The following is a 22332-nucleotide window of genomic DNA, read 5'->3' as shown; positions in this document are numbered from 1 at the left end:
GAGAGATCCTTTTAAACCTGTCTCCCTCCTCCATGGTGTCTGCGACACCTCCCGATTTAGTTTCTCTCTGAATTCATTAGTGTCCCATTTGCCTCCTCTTCCTGATCTCTAAGGCAGGCGTTAAGCAGGAGGAGGATGAACTGGCAACAGGGCTCCTGCCTCCTGACTGCGGGTGAGGGGACACGGAGGGGGGCCTGGGGCTCCTGGCTGCAATTCCACATGGTGCTCTCGGCCACTCGGTTCAGGCCAATAAACAGTAACTGGAACCCTAGCTGTGCGCCAGGCACAGGAGCTCCAAGAGGAGAAGCTGTACTTGCCCTTGAAACTCCAGGCTCCAGGGACAGAGGATAATGCCCATGCCAAGTGCCGTGCAGCTGGGACTGGCCCTCCTGGGCAAGCAGAGTGAGAGAGAAAGAATGAGGAAGTGAGCTGAGATGAAGGGTCGAGGGGGACACTCAAGGAAGAGGAACAGCATCTACAAAGGTGGATGGAATGAATAATAGTGTGTAAGCAAGTACCCATATAGAATCTGTTGTGAAATAATTTGGGCATTCATTCGCTCATTCAGTATGTATTTATTGAGTGCCTGCTCCGTGCTAGCTGGTATTCTAGGGGCGAGACACTATAGGCCACCATACAAACTAAGGCCCTGCCCTTGCGGAGCTGTGTTCCGAATACAGAACACATCAGGTGGAGATAAATGCCAGGTAGAGAAGATGCAATGCCAGAAGCCTCAGGAAGAAGTGGCCTGGAAAGGCTGCTCTGTGCATGGGGTGGGAAGGCAGGCCTGCTGCGTGCCCCTCTACCACGTCCACCTTGCTCACATCACTGGCCCCCCCGCCACTCCACACATGTCCAGGACCTTTCAGCCCCATGTGTGCTCTGCTCACTTGGATGGTGACTTGGAGGTCTGTTCATTGCTGTTCCCTCTGCCCAGAGAGCTTTGCCTGAGACTGACTGCAAAAAAGGCTTCTATGCCTGATGCCCTGAGGCGGGAGTGTGTTTACAGTTCAAGGAACAGCAAGGAGGCCATGGTGTGAGCCAGGGGTGCAGAAGAGAGGTGGGGGCAGAGGGGAAAGAGGCTGGCTCATGTAACTTCTGGGTCCCGGCGGGGCCTTTGGCTTTTCCTCTATGTGAGACGGGAAGCCAAGGAGGGCTTTGAGCGGAGGAATGATCTGTTCTGACTGTTGTTTTAACAGATGCCTTCACACAGACTCTGGGAGGGAAGGGTGGCAGCAGAGCCCCGTGAGGGGGCCGCTGCAATAACCCAGATCTGAGCCAGGGGCCTGGACCAGTGTGGGGATGAGGGAGTTGATCACACATGCGGAGGGAGGGAGAGAAGTGATGGGGTCAGTGTAAATGTATGTGCAAGGAGAGGGATGGGAAGATGAGGCCAGGGAGAAAAGGGACAGCATTCGAGACAAAAGAATCCACCTGTGCTAAGATTTGGATTCTATCCCACCCGGCCAGACTCAGGTCCCGCTCCCTATAGTCCTTCAGTCTCTTCCCTCCCTCCTTGAGCTAACAAGCCTGGCTCTGGGTGCAGCTATACGGGCAGCATTGGCGTGGGGATGTGTGACCCAGGGTCTGGACTCCACGAGGCTCCCTCGTCATTGCTGAAGCTGTGTTCACATGTGACACCCGGCAGGGCGCCTGTTAGGGGAGCTGGGGGAGAAAGGGCCAGGATGGGGGATACAGAGGAGGAAGGAGAGACCGTGTTCTTGTGTTTGGATGGAGTAGGGGACAGAATTCAATGTTTTATTCTGGCTTTCACATCATTACAAGTGAGCACAGGTAGGACTGAAGAGTTCCCCTTCAGTCTGGTCATTGCACCTGGCTGAGTGAACTGCAGTTCTCTGATCTTGAAAATCCAACTGTAGGAACTACCTCATGGTGTTGTGGGAGTTAAATGTGGGACATCAAGTACTTGGCACAGTGCCTCCATAAACGTGATCCCCTTTCACCTGTCCCTCTTTATGCGAAATTCAAATCTTTCTAGATCTCCTCAGAAAGTCGTTTGTCCATCCTGCCCACATTTATCCCAGTCTGTGCTTGCACATTCTTTAGGCTTAGATCAGAGGCCACCTTTGTTTTTGTTCCCCGTTGTCCCCCTGAGCCTAGCACGGTGCTGGACCTATTCTTTGTATTCAACATGTCTTTGTTGAACTGCTACAGAAGTGATAGAATCAGAAGTTATGTGAGATCTAGGCTCCAGCGCTTGTAACTGGGAGACCTCAGATAAGATAGTGAACTTGTCTGAGCTTCAGTTTCCTTACCTGTAGAGTGGAAATATTTTTTACTGCGGCAGAGGCAGTTATATGACTCATCAAATAGCCTTTTCCCCCCCAACATTTCTCAGAGCCTGAGAGCTCAGGCAGGACCATGTGACTACTTCTGGCCCATGGGCTGTGTGTCCCTTGTGGACTGAAGCATTTAAGGGCCAGTGCTCACCCTCTGGCTCTCTTCCCCTACTGCAGAGCCCAGCACAGCCACATGTTTCAGGTGACATAGCTAAAATACAGCACAGCTTTCATTAGCCAAGCCCTTGAGTCATGAAGTCGAGCAGAGCCTTCCACCTACTTCGGTTAGACATGTAGCATGAGCAAGAAATAAACCTTTGCTGCATCAGGCTACTGAGATTCTGCTCCTCAGATTCTGGAGTGAATTTGTTACTGCAGCGTAAGTGAGCCTAGCAAGTCTCAGACCTCTCTACCTTGCAAGACTGCTTGGAGGATAAGAAAATGTGCTTGATTCACAGCTGGTTTTCCTTGGGTCCTGCTCCCTGCTCTATCTATTCTTCAGCCTTCTCCATGGTGACCCAGTCTCCATTCATGATTCTACCTTTCTCATGCCATGTCCCCTCTCTAGTTTGAAACATCCTTCCACATTTCCTACCGAATCCAGGTGTTTCATACTGTTTTTACCGATGCTCCTCTGCCCAGCGCTATGAGGCAAAGCCTCCAGAGAGCCATTCCAGCCACCTGGACTGGCCTCCAGACCAGCTGTCCCCTGGGCAGCTTCCCACTCACCTCTGCCTGCCCCATTCTCAACTGCGCCTCTGATCCTCCTCCAGCTCAGCTGGAAATGTAACCACAGAACTCTGGACCCTGCCCTGGGCTCCTGGGCCCTAGAATGACCCTGGTGGTCAATGTGCCTCTGTGACCCTGAGCCTGCCTGCTGCTTCCTGGCTGCCAGCTTCCCCGTCGTATCCCGACTGGATGTCTGGCCCTTGCCTGCCCTGCCCTGCCCTCTCACTGTGCTGGCTGCTGGCTTAGCTTCCAGCACTGACCAGTCCTCTGAATGCATCTGCTACTTGAGAAGGTCACCTCCACTCTGACATGACCTCTTCCATTTCCCATGCTGCTTAGTGGCAAAAGCCTTCAACCAAAAAGCATGCAAGGTTTCAGATTCCAAGACGGCATTTCTCATCAAGACCATAGGTTTGCAGTTGATGACGCAGAAAATCAGAGCAGACAAGGGGACTGACCTGGCTCCATGCCAGCACGTTCTGAAGAATCAGCAGTATCCGTGGGCCCTGCAGGCTTCTCTCCAGGGCCATCAGATCCTGGAGGACAAGGCGGGTTCCTTTCTGTTTTAACAGAGAACACAGACCCAAATTAGTGAGGTGGCGATATGTCCTCAACTCCTTTCTCCCACATCTCTGCTCAGCAGACATGTCAAGCGCACTCCAGTAGGAAGATGGGGGCTTGTTCCTGGTCCCACAGCAATGAAGAGAAGCATATGGGGTCCCAAATACTCTGCAAATCCCATAAGAATGTATTTCTTTATGCAGCCTTCCTGGGAGGCTCTGGTATACTGTCCTCTGTTCTCCCATCTCCTCTTGTGCTGCAGGAGCACCGGTCTTGTCTGACAGCCATTGTTGACATGCATTTCCTCAAGCTGATCAAACCCTCAAAGGCAGGGACTGCAGATAATAAAGGCCTCTTCACAAGCCAGGTGGCCAGCAAGGGCTTGGAGCAGAGGAGAAACTAGTGTTAGGGAGAAAGGATGGCTATACATTGTGATTGGGGTGGGGAGGGGATGGAGATGGGACATGGGGCCCAGACACTTCTATCATGGATTCACCAGGCAAATAAATACATCACTGAACACCTTTGAACCTTAGTGTCCCGCCCTATAACATGGGCTGATCCTCCCAGCAAACCGCACCCCTTCCTGAGCTTCTGTGCCTCGTCTGCAAGAGGAAAACTGAGCTGGGCAGTATGTGAGGTCTTTTCCAGCCCTAGAACTCTATGACGGTGAATTTGATTCACCTCTGATCTCCAGGGCCTACGGACATATCTGTACACAATAAAGGTTTATGAAATAAGTGAGATCTTATCCCGCTCGAAAGAAGAGTGAAGGGAGGCTCAAATGTTTAAGTTATTCGCCTCAGCTCACTGTAAGAGGAGGAACTAGAATCTGAACATGGTCCCTCACTGACTCAAGATCTATGTACTTTCTCCTGCACCAGCTACTGCGCTTACCCACTGGAAATGCCACAAAATGCGTTTTTTATATAAAAGACACACTAGGCTAAAGAACAAGGCATGAAGGATACATTTAGGCATGTGAGGAAAAAAGGCATTATTTGAGGAATCCCCTGAATACATATGTGACAAATATACCTAGGAACGTAGCTAAGCAGACATCACTGTCCATGATAAAGTGAGGAATGACTGGCAATTTCCATTAAACACAAAATTCTCCTAAGCGTGATGTTCTGCTAGCTTCTTCTGTGTTCTTTCTTTCTTGTAAATTCTCATTATCCTAAACAAAGAGTAACTGTATTAGGCAGGAACATTCACCAGGCTCTGCCCAAGTGGGAGGGGAGGTCCCACCTCTCTACTCTGAGAGGCCAGGCTGCACTCCCAGAGCAGAAGACCTGATGGGCTGAAATAGAATTAACAAGACAAAGTTTGGAGGTAACCCTAGAAGAGCCGTTACAAATTATTCTACATTCACTAAAATAAAAAATAGGCAGAGCACTCATAGGATAGGACTCTCATTGTGTGTATCTTAAATGAACAATAATGACTATTGTGCTCTTAATTTCTATTTACCATGCCTTATGCATTGTAAGTTTACCAGGCACAGTTTGAGAGAGAAGCAGGGGATTGCTTGACTGCAACAATGGGGACCCGAGAGGCACCTTCTCCCCAGCCCAGGGCCTTCTGGAATTTAGGACCCAGAGCCCTTGGCTTTGCCCCCAGGGGCCCTGCTGGTGTCCTAGTCATATCCAGTGACTTGGATAAAACACTCAAGCCCATCTTCAGGTCATAAAATTTCACTCTGTCCCCGTGGCTTCAGGTCAAAGCTTGCACTTTGGAGCCCCATCTGTGCCTTATGACCTCTCCACTCCCAGGGAAGCTGCAGAACTAGTTTTACTCTTCTTTATTCTTAGATTTTGGTTTCAGGGAAAACCTCCTTTTCTTCTGCTTACTCCTTTCAGTTCATATCCCTGAACTCCCTCTTGTTCAAAGCATCTCCAATAAGCATGTTATGGAGGGGAAATCCAGTTAGGAGTGGATTTGAGCATTCATTCATTCACATGCTCACTCACTCATTATATACTGAGTATTAGGTGCTGTACAGATGCAGTGATGACTAAGAAGCAAATCCTGCCTTCAGGAAGCTCACAGGTTGGCAAGGAAAATAAGACAACCTGGCCACAAGTAGCTATCATGCTTGGCAGTTTTGTACGAGACAAGACATAGACGTAAACCAGTGAAAGGACAGAGGATGGAGAGATCACCTTGGCTGACAAATCAAGGGGCACTTACTGGACAATGTATCATTTAAGCTCGGCCTTGCACCAGAGATGGTGTTAGGTGGGTGGCTTGGGGATAGGGCAGGGTTCCATATAAGGGAGTAAAGGTGCGGAGGTCTGGGGAAGCATGACAGAGAACAAGTGCATGGCTCAGCTTCCCAGAGTGTGAGCTGTCTGGAGGGAAGCAGAAGGCATCACCTGACAGGTGATGTAGGCCCTAACAAGCAGGGCCCTGGAAGCCCAGCCAGAGAAGGTCACTCAATAAGCACAAGGGAGCCGTGACAAGCTTTGAGTATAGGCGTGATGTACCTGGAGGTCTGTTGCAGGAAAATGAATTTGGTAAGGCTTGTACAGTATGAACTGGAAGGGGAGGACGCTTCTGTGTGCCAAGCACTGAGTAGTGTTAGGTGCTGGTACATATTTGATCTCATTTAACCTTCTAAACAACTGCAGAAGGCAAGCATTATCCTTCCAGACTTGCAGACGAGAAAAGGAGGCTTCAGGGAATTTAACCTGCTCGTCCGTAATCCCCAGCTAGGAAGCAGTGGAGACAAGATCTGACTCCTGTTCTTTCCCTTTCCAGACAAGCCATAAAGCGTGCTGTGATCTGCGCGTGACTCCTGTACACCGGACACACTCCGTACACCTTCTGCTCCCAGGGCACCTCCCCAGCTGCCTGAGTGGGTGGAAGCGTGACCGTTTCCTGGGCTACCTTTTGAGAAGGCCAGGTGGAACCAAGTGCAGAGTGCCTTTGCTTCTGTTAGCTTTCCCCACAGGGACCACAAACCATGGAGATAAAACAATGCCTTGGGTTGGGTCGCATTCAACACAGCCTGGAGTCTCCTGAAGAGAATTTCAAAGGTAGGAGGAGACCCCCACCTCCCTTGCAGGGAGTCTTCTGTCTTTCCCTGCTCAGCTAAGCCGAGGTTACAGGAGCCCAGGGGAACATCTTCTGGTTAGCCACGAATTTGCTTGGGCCATGTAGAATGTCAATGAGGAGCCCCGTGTTTCTACGCGTTGGGCCGACTTCACTGTTAGGGAGGATTGCCCTGAGGACTCAGTGCCCTCGAACTGGATTGTCACATCTGCAGGCTGGAGATGATGATCATGAATCATTCCCATCAAGATGTCTGCTGTCAAAACGTGGGTATTTTCAAGGGAAAAAAAAAAGACTTCTTCATTCTAAATACAGGACACAGCGACAGCTGTGCTATGCACCTGACCATCTAGGGTGCAGGTTTTCCTAGAGGAGGGCTGGTGCGGCAGCAAGAGCAGGAGCCTGAGAAGCAGACAGAGTGGGTCTGAATCACAGGCCCCCCAGGTACCAGCGATGCAGCCTTGGGCAAACCATTTAGCTCCTTAAGTAAGTTTCCTCGTTGAATGGGAATGGCAATAAGGGATCAGAGAGACCGAACACAAGACCCTTGGTACCTCCATAAGAATGTATAATGATTTCTTCTCGTCTTTTTATGCTCAACATTCTGGACACTGCTCTCGCACTGAAGCTGCTCTCCTCCGCACAGGCCCCAACTGAAGAAATGGATTTTGGGAGGAAAAAATACTGAAACTATAGCAAGTTGCTGGTATCTTTGATCTAGTGCTTATTACCAGCGTCTTAAAACTATCTGCCAGCATGTCTTTCTCTTCCACCAGACTGGGTGCTCCTTGAAGATGGTGACTGCTGTATCTTGAATTCCCAGCACACAGCTGTCCCTTTCTATTTTAGTTCCCTTATTTTGAGATCTACACAGACCACGGAGTCTGCAGTTCTTCTGGGATTGTATTTTCCCAGCCTGGTTTCAAGAGGGCCGAAAAGCAACACCTTCAAGAGCACATCCAATCCTCTGAAAACCATCTCATTATCATGTAATCATTAGCATGGTCTACTTCACCTTGTCACTGTGCTAGGAGCTTTGGTCTCTAATCCAAGCCAATTATATGTGCCAAATATTCAGTAACATCTTAATAATGCCAAACCTCCCAGGTCTCAGGACAGAACTGGACTAGGCTGAGAGATCTGGGGTCTAACGGGATACCAGAAGGGCACATGGCAGACAGAAAGGAATGAAGTTCCAAAACGGGATTCAAATCCTGGCTTGTGCTGTTGGGACAACCAGGATAAATGCTCAGTAAAGGTTAATTTCCATCTCCTCCCCTGACTCTAGGGAAAAGCAAAGCTGTAAAACTTGTTGCAAGTAAACAGGGAGAAAAGAGAAGATTCACCACATGCCTGAGTCCATTTAGAATATGGATTTTTTTAAAGCTTTCTCCCTACAGACTGAAAGAGGCAGGTTATTTCATTGTAATTATGGCAGCTGCAGGTACTGCTTCTAGACTCGAAGACCCATTTTCAGATTATAAAGAAAACACACACACACACACACACACACACACACACTCACTCACCGACAGAACCAGCTACATACACAGAATGACACTTCCTTCAGAGAGCAAGTCAATAGGGTGGAAAAATCTGGAATACCCTGCCTGAGACATTTAGGTCCAGGTGGAAATCCCTGAGCATGCTCAGCTCACTTCTCCCCCCACCTCGCCTCCCCTCTGCCCCCAAATGCAAGACCAGCCTGGGAGCCACACAGTGTAATGGAATGTTTCATGTCAAGCAGCTGTGTGTGTTTAATGCACACAGGGGGGAATAAAGGCAGCAGATGGCTGTATGTAATCTTCCTGTGAATTTTTAACCAGGCACCCTCATTCATGAAGGGCTGAGTGTTTTTTTTTTTACAGGTCCTCTGTGGCGAGGATGTGCCTGTTGCTCAGGGAAGCTGATAGAGCTCACTAGTCATTTCCCAGCCCACAGGCTGGACCAAGTGTCCACTCGGTGTTCTCTCCCGTGAGTCTTTCTCTGTATACTCACAAGTGTTCTCACTAGCAGCCACAGCAAGTGATGGTTCTGAATTCTTCACAGGTGAGCTGCCCAAATCTGTACACTGTGTTGATCTGTCTTTGAAAGGACTGGAAATCCATGCTATTACGGGGACGAGAAGGTTGAGTGGAGCGGTTGGGCACATCAGCATACTGAGTGCCTGGGAGTGAGACAGAAAATAATGGGCTCTCGCCAGAGAAAGATCGTATGCTTCGAGGGATGCACGAGAACTCTGCTGGAAAGACATGGCCTAAAAGGATGCATGGGCAGGGGAGGAACCTGTTTTCAAACAGCTGCCAGTGTGAAAAAGCAACCTGATGAAGTTCACAGTATCGGTGGGGAGTTTTTTCAATTTTTTGAGACTTGCTTTTAACCAATATTTACCTTTGAGCTGTTCCAGCACACCATCAAAAATTCTGGGACTTGAATGTGCGGGACAAACACAAACTCATGTTCTTAGCTACCAGAGTGCTCCGGGGTCTCTGCATCTGCACTCAGCCGGTTGTCAGCCTGCAAAGCCACCCACCTCGCTCCATGTCCACCAGCTTCTCCTCTTCCTTCAGGAGCCAGCATGGGTACCAGCATGTCCACGATGCCACCTCTGTTGCAAGTCACAGCTAACTGGACTCCCATGCCAAAGAGCCATCAAGTCTGGTTGCTCCTACACTGCATCACGGGGGTAACCTGGTCTCCGCCCAGGTACATTCCTTCCTTTAAATTACTGTACCGCCAATGCTGTCCCTAACATGCAGGTCCTGGCTTGAAACCTTTGGTAGTGCCCCACTGTCTTTTGGATAAAATCCAAACCCCTCCTTCGAACAAGCAATTCTCTTCAGAGTCCAGCCCGGCCCCTCTCCAGCCTAGTCCTTGACCACCATCACCTCAGACCCTCGGCTACAGTCAAGCCCAGGCGTTTGAACACCTCACTGTCTTTCCCATCGCCCTGTCTGTGGTCCGGGAGGCCCCTGGAACACTCGGCCACAAGTACACCTGCAACCCCCTTTCTTACTCTGGGAAAGTGTCTCTCTGCTTCTGGGAACCATGTTTCCCACTGCTTCCATCATGTGGGTTGTGAGAGTCATCATGGCTATTTGGCAACTGTTCTGGCTGGTGGCCTTCGAGGCACAGGCAGGACTGCACACCCTGACAGGCCATGTGACTGATTGTGGCCAGTGGGTTGTAAACAGAAGTGTACCACCTCCAGGCAGAAGATTTAATTGCCAGTGCCAGGCTGTCCAGGTGGGTCTTTTTCCACTCTGGCATGGTTACTGGCACAGTTGGGAAGGTTTGTCAGCCTCGATCTTCGGGGTATTATAAGAAATTTCTCCACTCCCACAATCCTACTGCCTACAGTGGGCATGGAATATGAGAGAGAATGAATCCTTCGTCTGTTACAGGCCACTATGATTTGGGGGTGATTCGTACACAGCATTGATTAACTGATCTGACAGATACATGGGCCCTGTGATGATTGTCATATTCTCATGGACCCTAGCACCTTAACAAGGCTGGGTCTATCCTCGTTTTGTGTCCCTGGCTACCTCTGGGAAGAACAGAACCTGACCAAAGTTAGAATTCTTCCCCAGGACTTTTGCAAACAGCTAGTGAAAAAAAAACATGTTCTCTAGTAGTGAAGATTGTAAAATGTAAAAACTTGAGTGCTATTAGTGGCCATGTGGGTGTCATGGATTGAATGCAGAAAAGATGTGCTGGAGTCTAACCTCTCATACCTCAGAATGGAGCCTTCTTTGAAGACAGGGCCTTCACAGAAGTCATCAAATTAAAATGCGGTTACTGGGTTGGGCCCCCACCTGATATGACCGATGTCCTTATGAAAAGGTGAGAATGTGGCCACGGGTGGACACACATGGACAGAATGCACTGCAAAGAATCCCGAGTCATGCTTCCCCGAGGCAAGGAACCACCAGGGACTAGGAGAGGCCCAGGAACAACCTTTCTCGCTGGAGGGAGGCAGGCGCTCCCAGAGGGAGAAGGCCCTGCCAACACCTTCATCTTGGACGTCTAGTGTCCCAAACTGTGAAACAATCAGTGTCTGTGTTTAAGCCTTTCCCTCCGTGGTACTTTGTTACAGCAGCCCTGGCAGACTCATACTGTGGGGAGGCTGGCTTGGGTGAGAGAAAGCAGCTACCAAGTTTCAGAGAAGCAGACCAGAGCAGCAGTAAGAGACCAACTAGAAGTGGAACAGAATTAAACACACGCATTCCAATTCCACACTCTCTCTGCCTTTCCTCCGGCTGGAAGGCTCAACTCCTTGGATTCTATGAGTTAGTTAATGCTGAGATTTCTGTCTCTGAACCAACAGTCCTAACACTATTATTAATATTTAATCATCATCATTATCATTAAGGTTAAGAAAAGAAAAGTGATGTGCACAGCTCCACCTGATGCTGAATTTACCGGGCTAGTGACTGATGGACCAGGAAGCCCACTGCTTCCGAATGCTATCCGAACATGTCCCAGGAAGAGGCAGGGTCCCCTCCGGTCTGGGTGCAGTAGTCTTCAGGCAGTCACACAGTTTAATCCTCCTGGTGTTTTCTTTAATCCAGTAACAGAACAAAACCAGCAAAGGATTTTCTTCTGCACAGTGGTGCCTTTCTTCCTGATCCAAACACAACTGCACGCCTGGCCCCTTCAAAACAAACAAGTCCAGCCCAAATCCTTCATCTCACTCTATGTTATTTTCTTGGCTGCACAAACTTAGGGGCCTTGTTTCTTCTCTCCTGCCCTTGGACTCTTCCTGTCCACATTCCCCTGTCTGAGCTCCCACGCCAGCAACAAAAGCTCCAAGCTAGCAGAGGAGGAGAGAGGCAACGCGAGGGCGCGCAGGCTGGAACGGGCTGCCCATTTCAGAGAACAGCCGGAGGTCCTCTGAAGCAACTCTCACCGTGACCATTACACACACATGCATGCACCGGCATGTGCGTGCGCACACACACACACACACACTGCCTGCCCCCTGGGCAGAATGTGGCTGGGATAATTGTTCAAGGTGTAGATGAGCCTCTGGGGCTGCCACCATTCTACCTTGAAGATCCTATAAAAGGAGAGGGACACCACTCTCCTCTCAAGGACTAGTGACAGCAATTGCCCACATGAGCAAGATTTGGTGGCTACAGAAATTGAGAGTTCACCACTCCCTCCCCAGAGGAGGATCCTGCTCCTCCCTCATTTTTGCAATGCAGGAGATCATATAAGAATATGAAGCTTACATCAAGCTACAAGCTGTCTTGATCAGAGAAATAAGAAAAGAGCAGGAGTTTTCTAGAATGGGTGGGGTCCGACTCATCCTTGAACAAAGAGGGTGGTGGGAATGAGGGGGCTGAGTAGATGCTGTGCCAGTCACCGTTCTGTTTGCTCTCTGGCCCATTCCCCACACTTGCTGCTCTGCTGTGTCCCACAGGGAACTGCAATGCCCAGGCTTCTTTGCTTATTGGCTTCTGGGCAGGTAGGTTTGGCAAATACAAGACCATGGCAGAAGACAGGGGGTGAGAAGAGAGAAGCCAGGGTACCTCTCTCTTCCTTGCTTGTTTAGCACCCCTGGCAACAGCCACATACCTCTGTTGCTTCAGGTCCTGACAGGCACCCTACAGTATGGTTCTAGCTCCTGCTAGATTGTCCCAGCTGATAGCTTCTAGAAACATCACCTTCTCTCATTGCCCTCCGGTCTAGGGGTGATGGTGGTTCTCCGTTGCTGTTGCTCTCTGGGCTGCCTCACCAGGTACTGTTCACCTTTTCAGCTGTTTCGGTTAAGCAATTCCCTATATTAAATTTCCTCTGTTGAAAGGCCAAGTGGCTTCTGTTTTCCTGCCTAGACTCTGACTTGATAGAGTTGCAGATTCTTGAAATAACCTGCAGACAGAGGTGCCTCTCTGCAGCCTGTGTACAAAGGATGCCCCGAGACTCACAGTGCTTGGGCTAAGATGAGAGCCATTGCCACCGACCACTGCAGTCAAGCCCCAGAGGGAATAAGTGATAGGCGGGCACCCATGAAGCACCTGTGAAGCTGGAAGGCAATCCTGGAAGGAGGAGGATAGACACACGAAGTCATATCTCTGCTTTTTTTTCCATGAATTTAGCCAGCTTATATGTGACTTGTATCGGCTGGTAAACTGATGTGGGAAAAACCAGTCATTAGTGCAATGGTTGCCAAGGAACTTAGATGTGAAACTTCAGAGTCCTTTGGTAGGTCAGGGCGTCCTGAGACTCTGTAGGGAAGTCAGGGGCTTGGTGAAGCTGAGACAGGCCAAGAAAGACATCACCCAGCAGATACAGTGAGACATTTGAGTCTTCATGTGATGTGGCTTGTTTGGGTCTTGTCTGTGGGGACACCTACCACTATAAAGGGTTAGTATCAATCCATCCCAACTCAGAAGGGAGGGAGAAGCCACCCTTTCTTGAGAGAGGATGGGGACAGGAACAAAGTAGGTGAGCATTTTAGTGACTGTGAGACAGAGCATCCTTGGTTATTAATGAAGAATTTGGATATGAAAAGTATCTATAAACAGACACCGAATGGAAGGAAGAATGAGATAAAAGGAGAAAAGAGCCTACCAGTAATTGAGAAATAATGGCTTGCAAGCTCTCCATGTGAGCCAGCCCCCTGTGGTAGGCAAGCTTCCCAGCAGAGGTCAGCTTCCCACAGTCAGAGCAGGGGACTCTGGGATCCAGGATGCATTCACCCTCTGCATCTGCTCAGGTCCTTGTCACAGGTGGCCTTTTATTGACCGACGCAAGCATCCCAGACCAATGGCCCCCACAGGAACTGAAAGGACCAGGAGGTGTGGGCCAGAAGGGCTGTTAATGAATTACCATATGCCTCACCTATCTGGAAATTTCTACTGGTCTCAGAGAGGAAACCCATGCCGAAGCTTCAGCACACAATCTGTCTCAGGCTCAGCACCCCCACCCACCTTCTTCTACCTCATTCGCCCACCCACACAGACACACACATGCTATTTCCACCTTGGTGAAGCAGAAAGCACCGGACAAGGGGAGAAATCAGGGGAAAAGAAAGAGTCCTTTGCAGAGGTGGGAAAACTGAGGAAATTCTGCTTGCAAATGTTTCCCCAGTTTAACTGTTCCCAATTCTTATTGTAACATGACTGTTTTTTTTTTTAAATAAAGTAATTTTTAGAATAGCTTTAGATTTACAGAAAAATCGCAACGGTTGTACAGAGAGGTCCTATCTACCCTGCTCTCAGTTTCCCCCACTATTAACATCTTACATTCTTATGGTCCTTTTGACACAATAAACCAATATTATAATTTTTTCAACTAAAAACCATGGTGTATTCAGATATCCTTAGTTTTTACCTAATGTTTTCTGTTTCAGTTTCCCTGTAGGATACCATGTTACATCGCCATCACATGTCCTTAGGCTCAAGAGGAGGTTGTGACAGTTTCTCAGAATTCCCTTGGTTTTGGCTATCTTGACAGTTTTGGGGGTCAGGCTAATGCACTGCAAAAGTATTTTGCTGTATGTCCCATTATAGAAATTTGTCTGATGTTTCTGTCCTAAGACTGGGGTTATGAGCTACTGGGAGGAAGTGTCCCCTCTGGTTTCAACCCTTTCTGGGTCATAAAAGCCAGGACTCTGACCTGGCTGGGGCCGCTGGCCCCCCGCGCAGGAAGGCATCTGCAGTGGGCACACTCTGTGCTCCCCACAGCATCTGCACCGTCCCTGGCTTCCTTGCCCTTGACCACCACAAAGCCCTCACAGCCTGGCCATGACTGACCTCTCCAGTATCAAGTCCTGAATTTCCTTTCCTTTTTCTCTTACCACTCCAGACATGTTTGCCATTTCCCAGACATGTCCATACCCTTTCACATTTTCATGCCTATGCATTTGCTGTTTCCTCTACCAATATGCCATCCCCTGCCTTCCTGGAAACCCTTGGTTAGAAGTCAGGTCTTCGCACAAAAAAGTCTCCTCTTTGAAGCTTTCCCTGATCCAAAACTCTAAACAGAATGAATCACCTTCTCTACACTGTGCATTGTCCATTCCTGTCTATCCCTGACCACCCTCAAAATTGTGACACCCTCCAGTATCCCAACCCCTTTCACTATTGCTCTCCACAGTCCTCCTCAGCATCTGACATGCTTTAACTTGTTTATGGTTTGGCCTCCCTGCCAGAAAATAAGCATCAGAATATTGGTCTGTTGTGTTTCCTGCTGCACTGAGACAGTGCTTGGCACATAGTGAGTGCTCACGTAATAGCTACTGAATGAAAGAATGACATTGCTGAAGTAATACATATATTTTTATAGTTGTTTGGGCAAGTCCCTAATTTTACAGATGAACTATGAACCTCCAGGGGAAGGACAAGATCCTGTTTAACAAGGGAAGTCTTGATGGAGAAGCTGGCATTTAAACCATGCCTTGAAGACCACTTGAGGACGTGCTGGTCATCATTAGCCACTGTCCCTTTTTTCGGGACGTCAGCCACATTCTCTGGAGTAGCATCTCCGTGTGGCTGGAAGGTACAGACAATGTATTATGCTAGATCTTCTCCAGAAGTTAAGAATCTAAGGGCTTCTAACCAGGAATGCAGCCCTTCTCTTTCTAGAACTCCATTTCTGATCCCAAATACTATTTCTGCTCCATTACTAGAAGGTCAGGACCATCCCCAGGAACTAACTGGACAAGGCAGAAACAACGGAAGCTCTGACATCCAAAGAGAAGCTCTAACCTCTGCCCGTGACTAGCATGGGGACATGGACAACCTCTCTGAGCTTCAGATCCCTCAGCAGAGAATGGAAATAATATTCTTACCTATATCACTACTGGAGGGCTGTTGTGAGGACCAGCTGGAAAACTGATGGAAAAGTTCTGTATAATCCATAAAGCCCAGTCTAAAATATTTTGCTGTCATCATTAACAACTAGCCTAGGCCTCATGTTTTCTGAGCCTATGACACTACAGGAACCATCTGTTCACCGTAACATGAATAGGAGACACGTAGGGGGATGGGCGCTACCAGATATCACTGTAAAAACAAGTCCCTGAGCCTCTTAACTAAGTGTTTACAGTAAAACACACACATAAGCCAATTGTATATTTATGGTACAAAAGATCTGGCCTCTGGCTGTGGAGCAAAGGTCCTCAGGCTTCAGGCCCACATGTTGGCCACTGCTTTTATCTTCCAGAAGCCTTTGGGGCTTGGTTCAACCCACCCCTCACCGGGGTGGGGAAGAAGTCCATGTTGCCTGGGGAAACCTACTTCCCAACCTTGGCTGGCATTTTGGCATGCTGACTAAATAACTTAACATGAACGGAAATTAATTTTACTTTACAATTCTGCACAACAAAAAGGAAAGAACATAAACTGAAAACGGACATCAAGCTGGAAAAATATCTGTAACATGAAGACAGAAGAGCCATTGAATATAAATCTGGTGCAAACTGATGTGGGAAAAAATGTAGGATTCCAGTAAACAAATTGGGAACAGACATGGGCATGCTACATAAGAATAAGTGAATACACACATGGAAAAAATGTTTACTTTCTCCAGTAATCAAAGAAATACAAAGTAGAGCAAAAAATAAAATACTACTATACCTAATGACTAGCCTTTTTTTTTTCCCCGCACACTACCTGGGAGTCAGTCATTTACAAGTACTTACTGAGCACCGCTAGGGTGTCAGATATACTGGATGAACAAAATGGACATGATCCCCAATGTAGGCATCCTACCTCCAAGGCATCCACTTTCTAGCTATGGGACCTTGGACAAGTCATTTAACATGTCTGAGTTTCTAATTTTCTTACCTGTAAAATAGGGATAAAGATCCCCAGGGCAGTTGTAACTTCATATATATGCTATCACTGTTGTTTCACCCATCTCTGAAACTTAAGCAAAGTAGTGAACATTAGCTCTGAACTTTAAATGTGGAAGCCAAAACTCAGAGAGGTTAAGATACTTGACCAAGGTCACATAGCCAAGGGCTCCAACCCAGTTCTTCAGGGTTCTAGACCATGCTTTCAGAGGCAGGAATGTGTAAGGGACCCTGAGAGAGGCTGGCTGGAAAGGGGTCCACCTCAGGTGGGGCAAAGGCTGGAGGGAGGTAAGAAGAGAGGCCCAGGTGGGGCCAAGCCTGCAAGCGCAGGGCAGGTTCTTCAGGCTTGGAAGCCCTGTGCGGGGTGGCCACACCCTGAGCCCTCTTCTTACTTGCTCCTAAACCGAAAATGTGCTCGCTGACCACCTCTGCGTTCAGCAGTGACAGCAAGTGGGTTTGGCACTTCTTTGACAGATGATGAAAAAAGCAGGAGGTGGTAGCTGGCCTGTCTATCATCCACTCCTACCGAGCACTCCAGAGCAGCGGGCAGATGTCGTGAGGCAGAAGTTGCTGAGTGCATCCCCAAACAATTCTCTCTCCACACACACTCGGCAGCCACGGGCCCGGGGAACTGCACTAACTTTCAAGACACATTGTGTCTGGAACAGAGAGAAAATTAAAAGGCATTTTTCTAAGTGTAACTTAGAACCTTATGGGTAAGCAGCATCTGGGAGAATAGAAGTGTTGTTCAAGCAGAACCTCGGCCAGCCGGGAAAGGAGCCTAATCAGATATTGTTGGAGGTGGGAACGTGGACAAAAGCTTGCCAGGGGGCCCAAGGGAGGGGACAAGGGGGTGCAGAGTGGTTAGGGCCCTGCCCACGCTGCTCCCTTACTCAAAACCATCCGTGGCATCCCACTGCCAAGAGGATGAAATTCCAGACCTGCAGAACAAGGTGCTGAGTGATCTGGTTTCTGCCTTCCCAGCAACCAACCTTCTCTCCGACCTCGCCAGGTGTTTGTGGCTCCCCAACGTGCAACAGGCACCAAGCCTCTGTATGTGCACACTCACTCTCCCTGGGTTACCTATCCCCTTTCCACCTTTACCGTAAAAATGCTGATCCCAGGTCAGCTCCTGCAGCAGCCTCTCTCTGGTCAGGCTGCCAGGCTGAGTCAGACACCACTCCTTCAGTCTCCCTTCACTTGCACTGTAATTTAATTCTCTCTCCCTGCCACTGGAGGTCGGATAACTTCTCAACTATCCATGCATCACGAGTCTAGCCTGAAGCCTAACCTATAGCAAATATTCATCGCGCAAATATTTACTGGAAGGATGAAAGGCTGGATGGCTGGTTGGATGGATAAAATAAATGTTCTACAGAGTTTTGTTACTATATGGAAGACAGAGGTGGGAAGAGATAGGAAGAAGTCACGGGAGAGGCTGGTCAAAGAGTCTAGATTATGGCCAAGGCAGAGAGATGGGAACGATGCAGAGGATCTAAGTCATTTTGGTAGATGGACTTAAAGGAAACTGTTAAGTTCACAGAAAGGGTGAGAGTGATGGTGTCGGCAGACTGACACCTACTTTCCAGGTGAGCGGAAGCTCAGGTAAGATCCAGACCAGGTATATCATTTCAATTTGAATGGGGAAAGGAGATGGTGAGTCTGTTTTGCTCAGCAGGGACTCAGCCCGTGGACTGGCAGAGCTCCAGTACACACTCTTCCCCTGCCTCCCAGTGGCCCTTTATGAACCTCCAGGGGGCAGGCCTTGGTTAAGATGGGCCAGATACAGGATTTGCATGACTGGAGAGAACAGAAGGCTGTTCTGACTCAGCACAGGGTCTGGAGGGCTTCCAAGCAGCAGGAAGGAAGGGGCTTTTTTAATAGGGCTGTACTGAAAAGTCTGATGGTGCAGAACTCATCATGCTTGGGATCACCGGGGTCGGGGTTGGGGCGGGCCAGCAATCACCCCCAGGGAGGATTTTCAATGCAGCACAGGGAGTCAGACTGACCTGAGTTCTAATCCCAGGTCTGTTACTTATTAGTCAAGTAGCCTTGGGCAAGTCTCTGCACCTTGGTTTCCCCATCTGGAAAAAGAGGGCAATAATTGCTGCTTTCAACTGTAAATGTCCATTTAAATGTTCTTGCACAGGCTTGGCGCTTCCTTCCCTTTGATCTTCTTTCCCTATGGACACAGCATTCATCATTTGAGCAGGGGGCAGAAAACTGCCACAGAGAAGTCCGTCAAGTACTCACTGGGTACTTGCTTTATGCTGGGCACCGTGACAGCTGCAGAAAAACCTGAGACGGTTTGGAGCTCTATGGGCTCAAATGAAACTGAATGCTCTTCACGTGCAGTTCCCGGGTAGGCATATGAACCTGTGTCGTCCGTCATTCCTGGCTACGGACCTCGGGCAAGTCACTGCAGGGCTCTGAACTCTGTTTCTTCACTGTTCAATTAGGGTCCTAATTCCTGCCACCCTCTACACCAAGGGGTGTCCTCACGGTAGGGTGAGATCACGTATGGCAAAGTGGGTGCAGAAGGGCAACTGCTTAGGACACGTCCCTCTGTTTGTTTCCTCCACTTCTTGTGAGAGCAGCTTTCTCGGGACTTCTCAGAGGCTCCTTTCTGCTTTCTCATTGAACACTTAATGGGTTTCACCCTCTTAAGTGACACCTGCTGGAAATGTAATTGTGCACATAATTGCTACGTGAGGATGGGGGCAGCTTTATTTCACAATGCTAGTGCTTCCCTTAGGAAAAGAGTGGGCCCAGGAAGCCTTTACTGTATCCTAGGGGATGGAGCCCTGTGTTGGGCTTTTCCCTGACACAGGGCACCTGTGCAGAGGACTGGCCAGGCAAGAGGACATACATGCTAACATGTTCAGATTTCCAGAACCAAATATCTGGTACTGAGTTCAGGGAAGTCACAGGGCCTTATGATGCTAAGAGGAAAAGTCTAAAAATTCCACCAGAAGTTTCCCTCACAAGCATTTTAATAAATTCCAAAAGGCAGGGTGGCCCCACTGTAGAGCAAAGAGATGTGGGATTGAGATCTGAGATAGGGCTGCTCCCCTCTCTAATTGTGGGGCTGCACAAAATAGGGAAACTAGGACCTTAATAATAACACAAATAAGAATTAATATTATGTTAATAATCTTGTTAGTGAAGGACCAAGTGGAACTCGGCAGGAAAGTTTGGAAAGGCAGAGAGAAGGGAACAGAAAATTGGATTAGAAGATGGGGCCTTAGTGGCAGCTTCTATACAGATACAAATAGATAAATGTATGAATATCAATGAATATGTAAATGCACAAAGATATATCAGGCTTGTCATGTTCAAAAATTGATATCTGGCCTGTAGTGCTATGCAAACTGTTTTTTCCTCTTATTAAACTCCCCCTTCAGGCTCCCCTCCCCATTTTCTTTTGACTTTGAAAGATTTATCTGCAGCCTATGGATAAGAATTAGGACAGTCACCTTTTTTTTTTTAAAGATGAACTTGTTTGCTTGCTTAGACCAGTGTCTTTGACCTTTCCTGCCTAAGGTTCAAACTTTTCCCTCTGTAGATACAAGACATAGGAGGAAGCCGCTCTAGCCCTGTGAGCCAGGGGCTAGTCTTCTGAAAGTGTTTGCATTTCTGTTTTGGGGAGCCTGGACTGCTATAAGGACACTGGGGGCTCATGGTCCTGGCTCACAGGGTACTTGTTCTGGGGTGTGCGTCAGGGTTCTGATGCCCACGTTACCCTATCTCTACACCTCCATCCTGTAGCACAAACAGTCAGGGGCAAGTGCACATCTTTATTGTAGAAATCTTTCAGAAGCCTTTTAGAGACAACCCTGTCCTCTAATCCAAGTCTCCTGAATATCTAAACTGAATGGCTCAGGATTACGCAGAGCCAGTCATTTCACTCAACTCCGTTCTGCTAATGCCCTTCATGATTACTGCCTCTGCTGGATCGTTTGTTCCTGAATGAAGTAGCCCTGGTGTTTTGTGCCTTTGAAGTTTCTGTGCTTACTCCTTCTGATGCTGAGGCCCCCTCCCTCACTGTCCCCACTCAGGTGTGACTTTGTGCCCACATTGTCATTCACCTTGCCGGACAGGGAGTCAGCCCTTGGACTACAACACTGCAGCAGAACTTGGCCCACTGGACTTTAATTATGTGGCCCATCTACCAGGCTGGCTCTCTCAGCACCCCTACATCCATCCTCTTCCAGTGAGCCTTTCCATTCCACAGAGGCTAGATGGCTGGGAACAACACGCTGCCTGCCTTGGGGCCAGACTCAGTGCCACCAAGCACACACTCTCACAGGATCACGGAGGGCAGGTGCCGTCACAGGAGGAAGTGGCTGTGCTCAGGGCTTCCCACCAGCACAGTGGCCAAGGTGTGTTCATTTGTCTGACAGCTGCAGGGCAGGTTCTATGGTATAGTTCTTGGACTTTTGAGTCCCAAGGGGTAGGAATAAAGGGGATTCCATTCCAATAGGGCTACATGGCGGTGGGGATCTTCTCTGGTTCTGTGGCATCCAAGCTTGGGTCCCTAGCCCTCCTGGAAAGATTGCAAGCCACCTGATAGCCTGTATTCAATCCTTTCTGTTTAAGCTAGCTAGAATAGATTCTGCTGTCTGCAACTAAGAAGCTTGACTGAGACAACATCTGTTGGCACCCAAACTGTAAGCTCCTTAAGAGCCGAAGTTCTCAGGTGCTTTACCTGCCCAGGGTCCAAAGCATACTCTGTGCCTTTAAGACCCCAATGACTGCATCCCTCAAGTAGCAGGGGCCCCTCTGAAGGCCACCACAGCTAGGATGCAGATCGTTCAGCTTATTAGGATCTTGTATAAAATAAGAACACAAAAATAGGTTGTGATGTGGTTGAGAGGACTTCTTATCAGAAAAGTGAAAAGACTGGGGGATGTGCAGACAGAATGAAATGCTTTTTGTCATTTTTTAAATGCTTTTTCCCCTTTCCTGCCCCACTGGCTCTCTGCCAAGTTCCAAATAGCTGAGGGCCATCCAGATAATCAAAGTTCTCTAACCATGCATAGTTTGCTAACCGTTAGCAACTCCTTTCAGACCCCTTCCTGTCCAGATGTACAAAGAGAATAACAAAAGGGAAATAAATCCAACACTTCCTCTCTACACCCACTAAACCGCTAAATCGCAGCAGTTCTGAATCACCAAACCTCGCATTTCTCATTAACTGCCCCTCATACACAGCATTTTCAATTAAGCTGGGAGCACTGCTATACTAATTATGTTATGATGTTAGTCCCTGCAGATTAATATGCATCTAGCTAACAGTTCAGGAGTGCTGTCTGAATTGTATTCCTCTGTCTATTTGAAAATAAACATTTCCTTGAAAGCTGTCCTTGACTGGGGGACTCAAAGGAATGGGATCCAAAATGAGGTGCTCTCAGGTGAGCTGTGCCAGAATCGGATCCTGCTGGCCCACAGGCAAAACTTCCCAGGTCCCTGTGTGCAGGGGCACATTTCATGCTTCCTCTGTAGCCCCACATGACCCTGTGCTCATGCTGGGGACTTGGTTAACACTTTCTCATCACACCAGCCTTGAAATGTCCTACTAAACATACACACACACAACAGAAACTCTGCAATGTGTGTGCTTTTTGTCAAAAATATAGCTCTGTTCCATGAAAATATAACCAGTGAAGGGAAAAGAAGTCATATTTGCGGCTACATATTGAGTTAAACACTTTCAAAATACATGGCTCATTAATCCTCTCAAGTACCCTGCCAGGCAGATGTTAGCATCCTCATTTTACAGATGAGGAAACTGAGGTTCAGGGAGGCCAATCACAGAGTGTGGGACCAAATAGGAGGTGGCAGAGACATGGATGCATTGAATATTGGGCCCAGGCCCTG

At 48.5% G+C, this 22332-nt stretch overlaps 1 protein-coding gene across 10 annotated transcripts in view; it reads right to left on the bottom strand.

Moving 5' to 3' along the window:
- TENM4 (teneurin transmembrane protein 4) overlaps positions 1-22332 on the bottom strand; it is a 717007-nt gene that overhangs the window by 489997 nt on the left and 204678 nt on the right. For all 10 annotated transcript variants that reach the window (XM_057507188.1, XM_057507183.1, XM_057507185.1 and 7 more), the window contains exon 3: positions 3488-3589. Coding sequence is in view for 9 of the 10 variants with exons in the window: in XM_057507183.1 (XP_057363166.1) it covers positions 3488-3497 (10 nt within the window). In the remaining variant the exon portion in view is untranslated. The remainder of the gene's footprint in view (positions 1-3487; positions 3590-22332) is intronic.

Source organism: Manis pentadactyla, chromosome 9, assembly GCF_030020395.1.
Source record: "Manis pentadactyla isolate mManPen7 chromosome 9, mManPen7.hap1, whole genome shotgun sequence".
Lineage (NCBI taxonomy): Eukaryota > Metazoa > Chordata > Mammalia > Pholidota > Manidae > Manis > Manis pentadactyla.
This window is presented reverse-complemented; position numbering and strand designations above follow the sequence as displayed.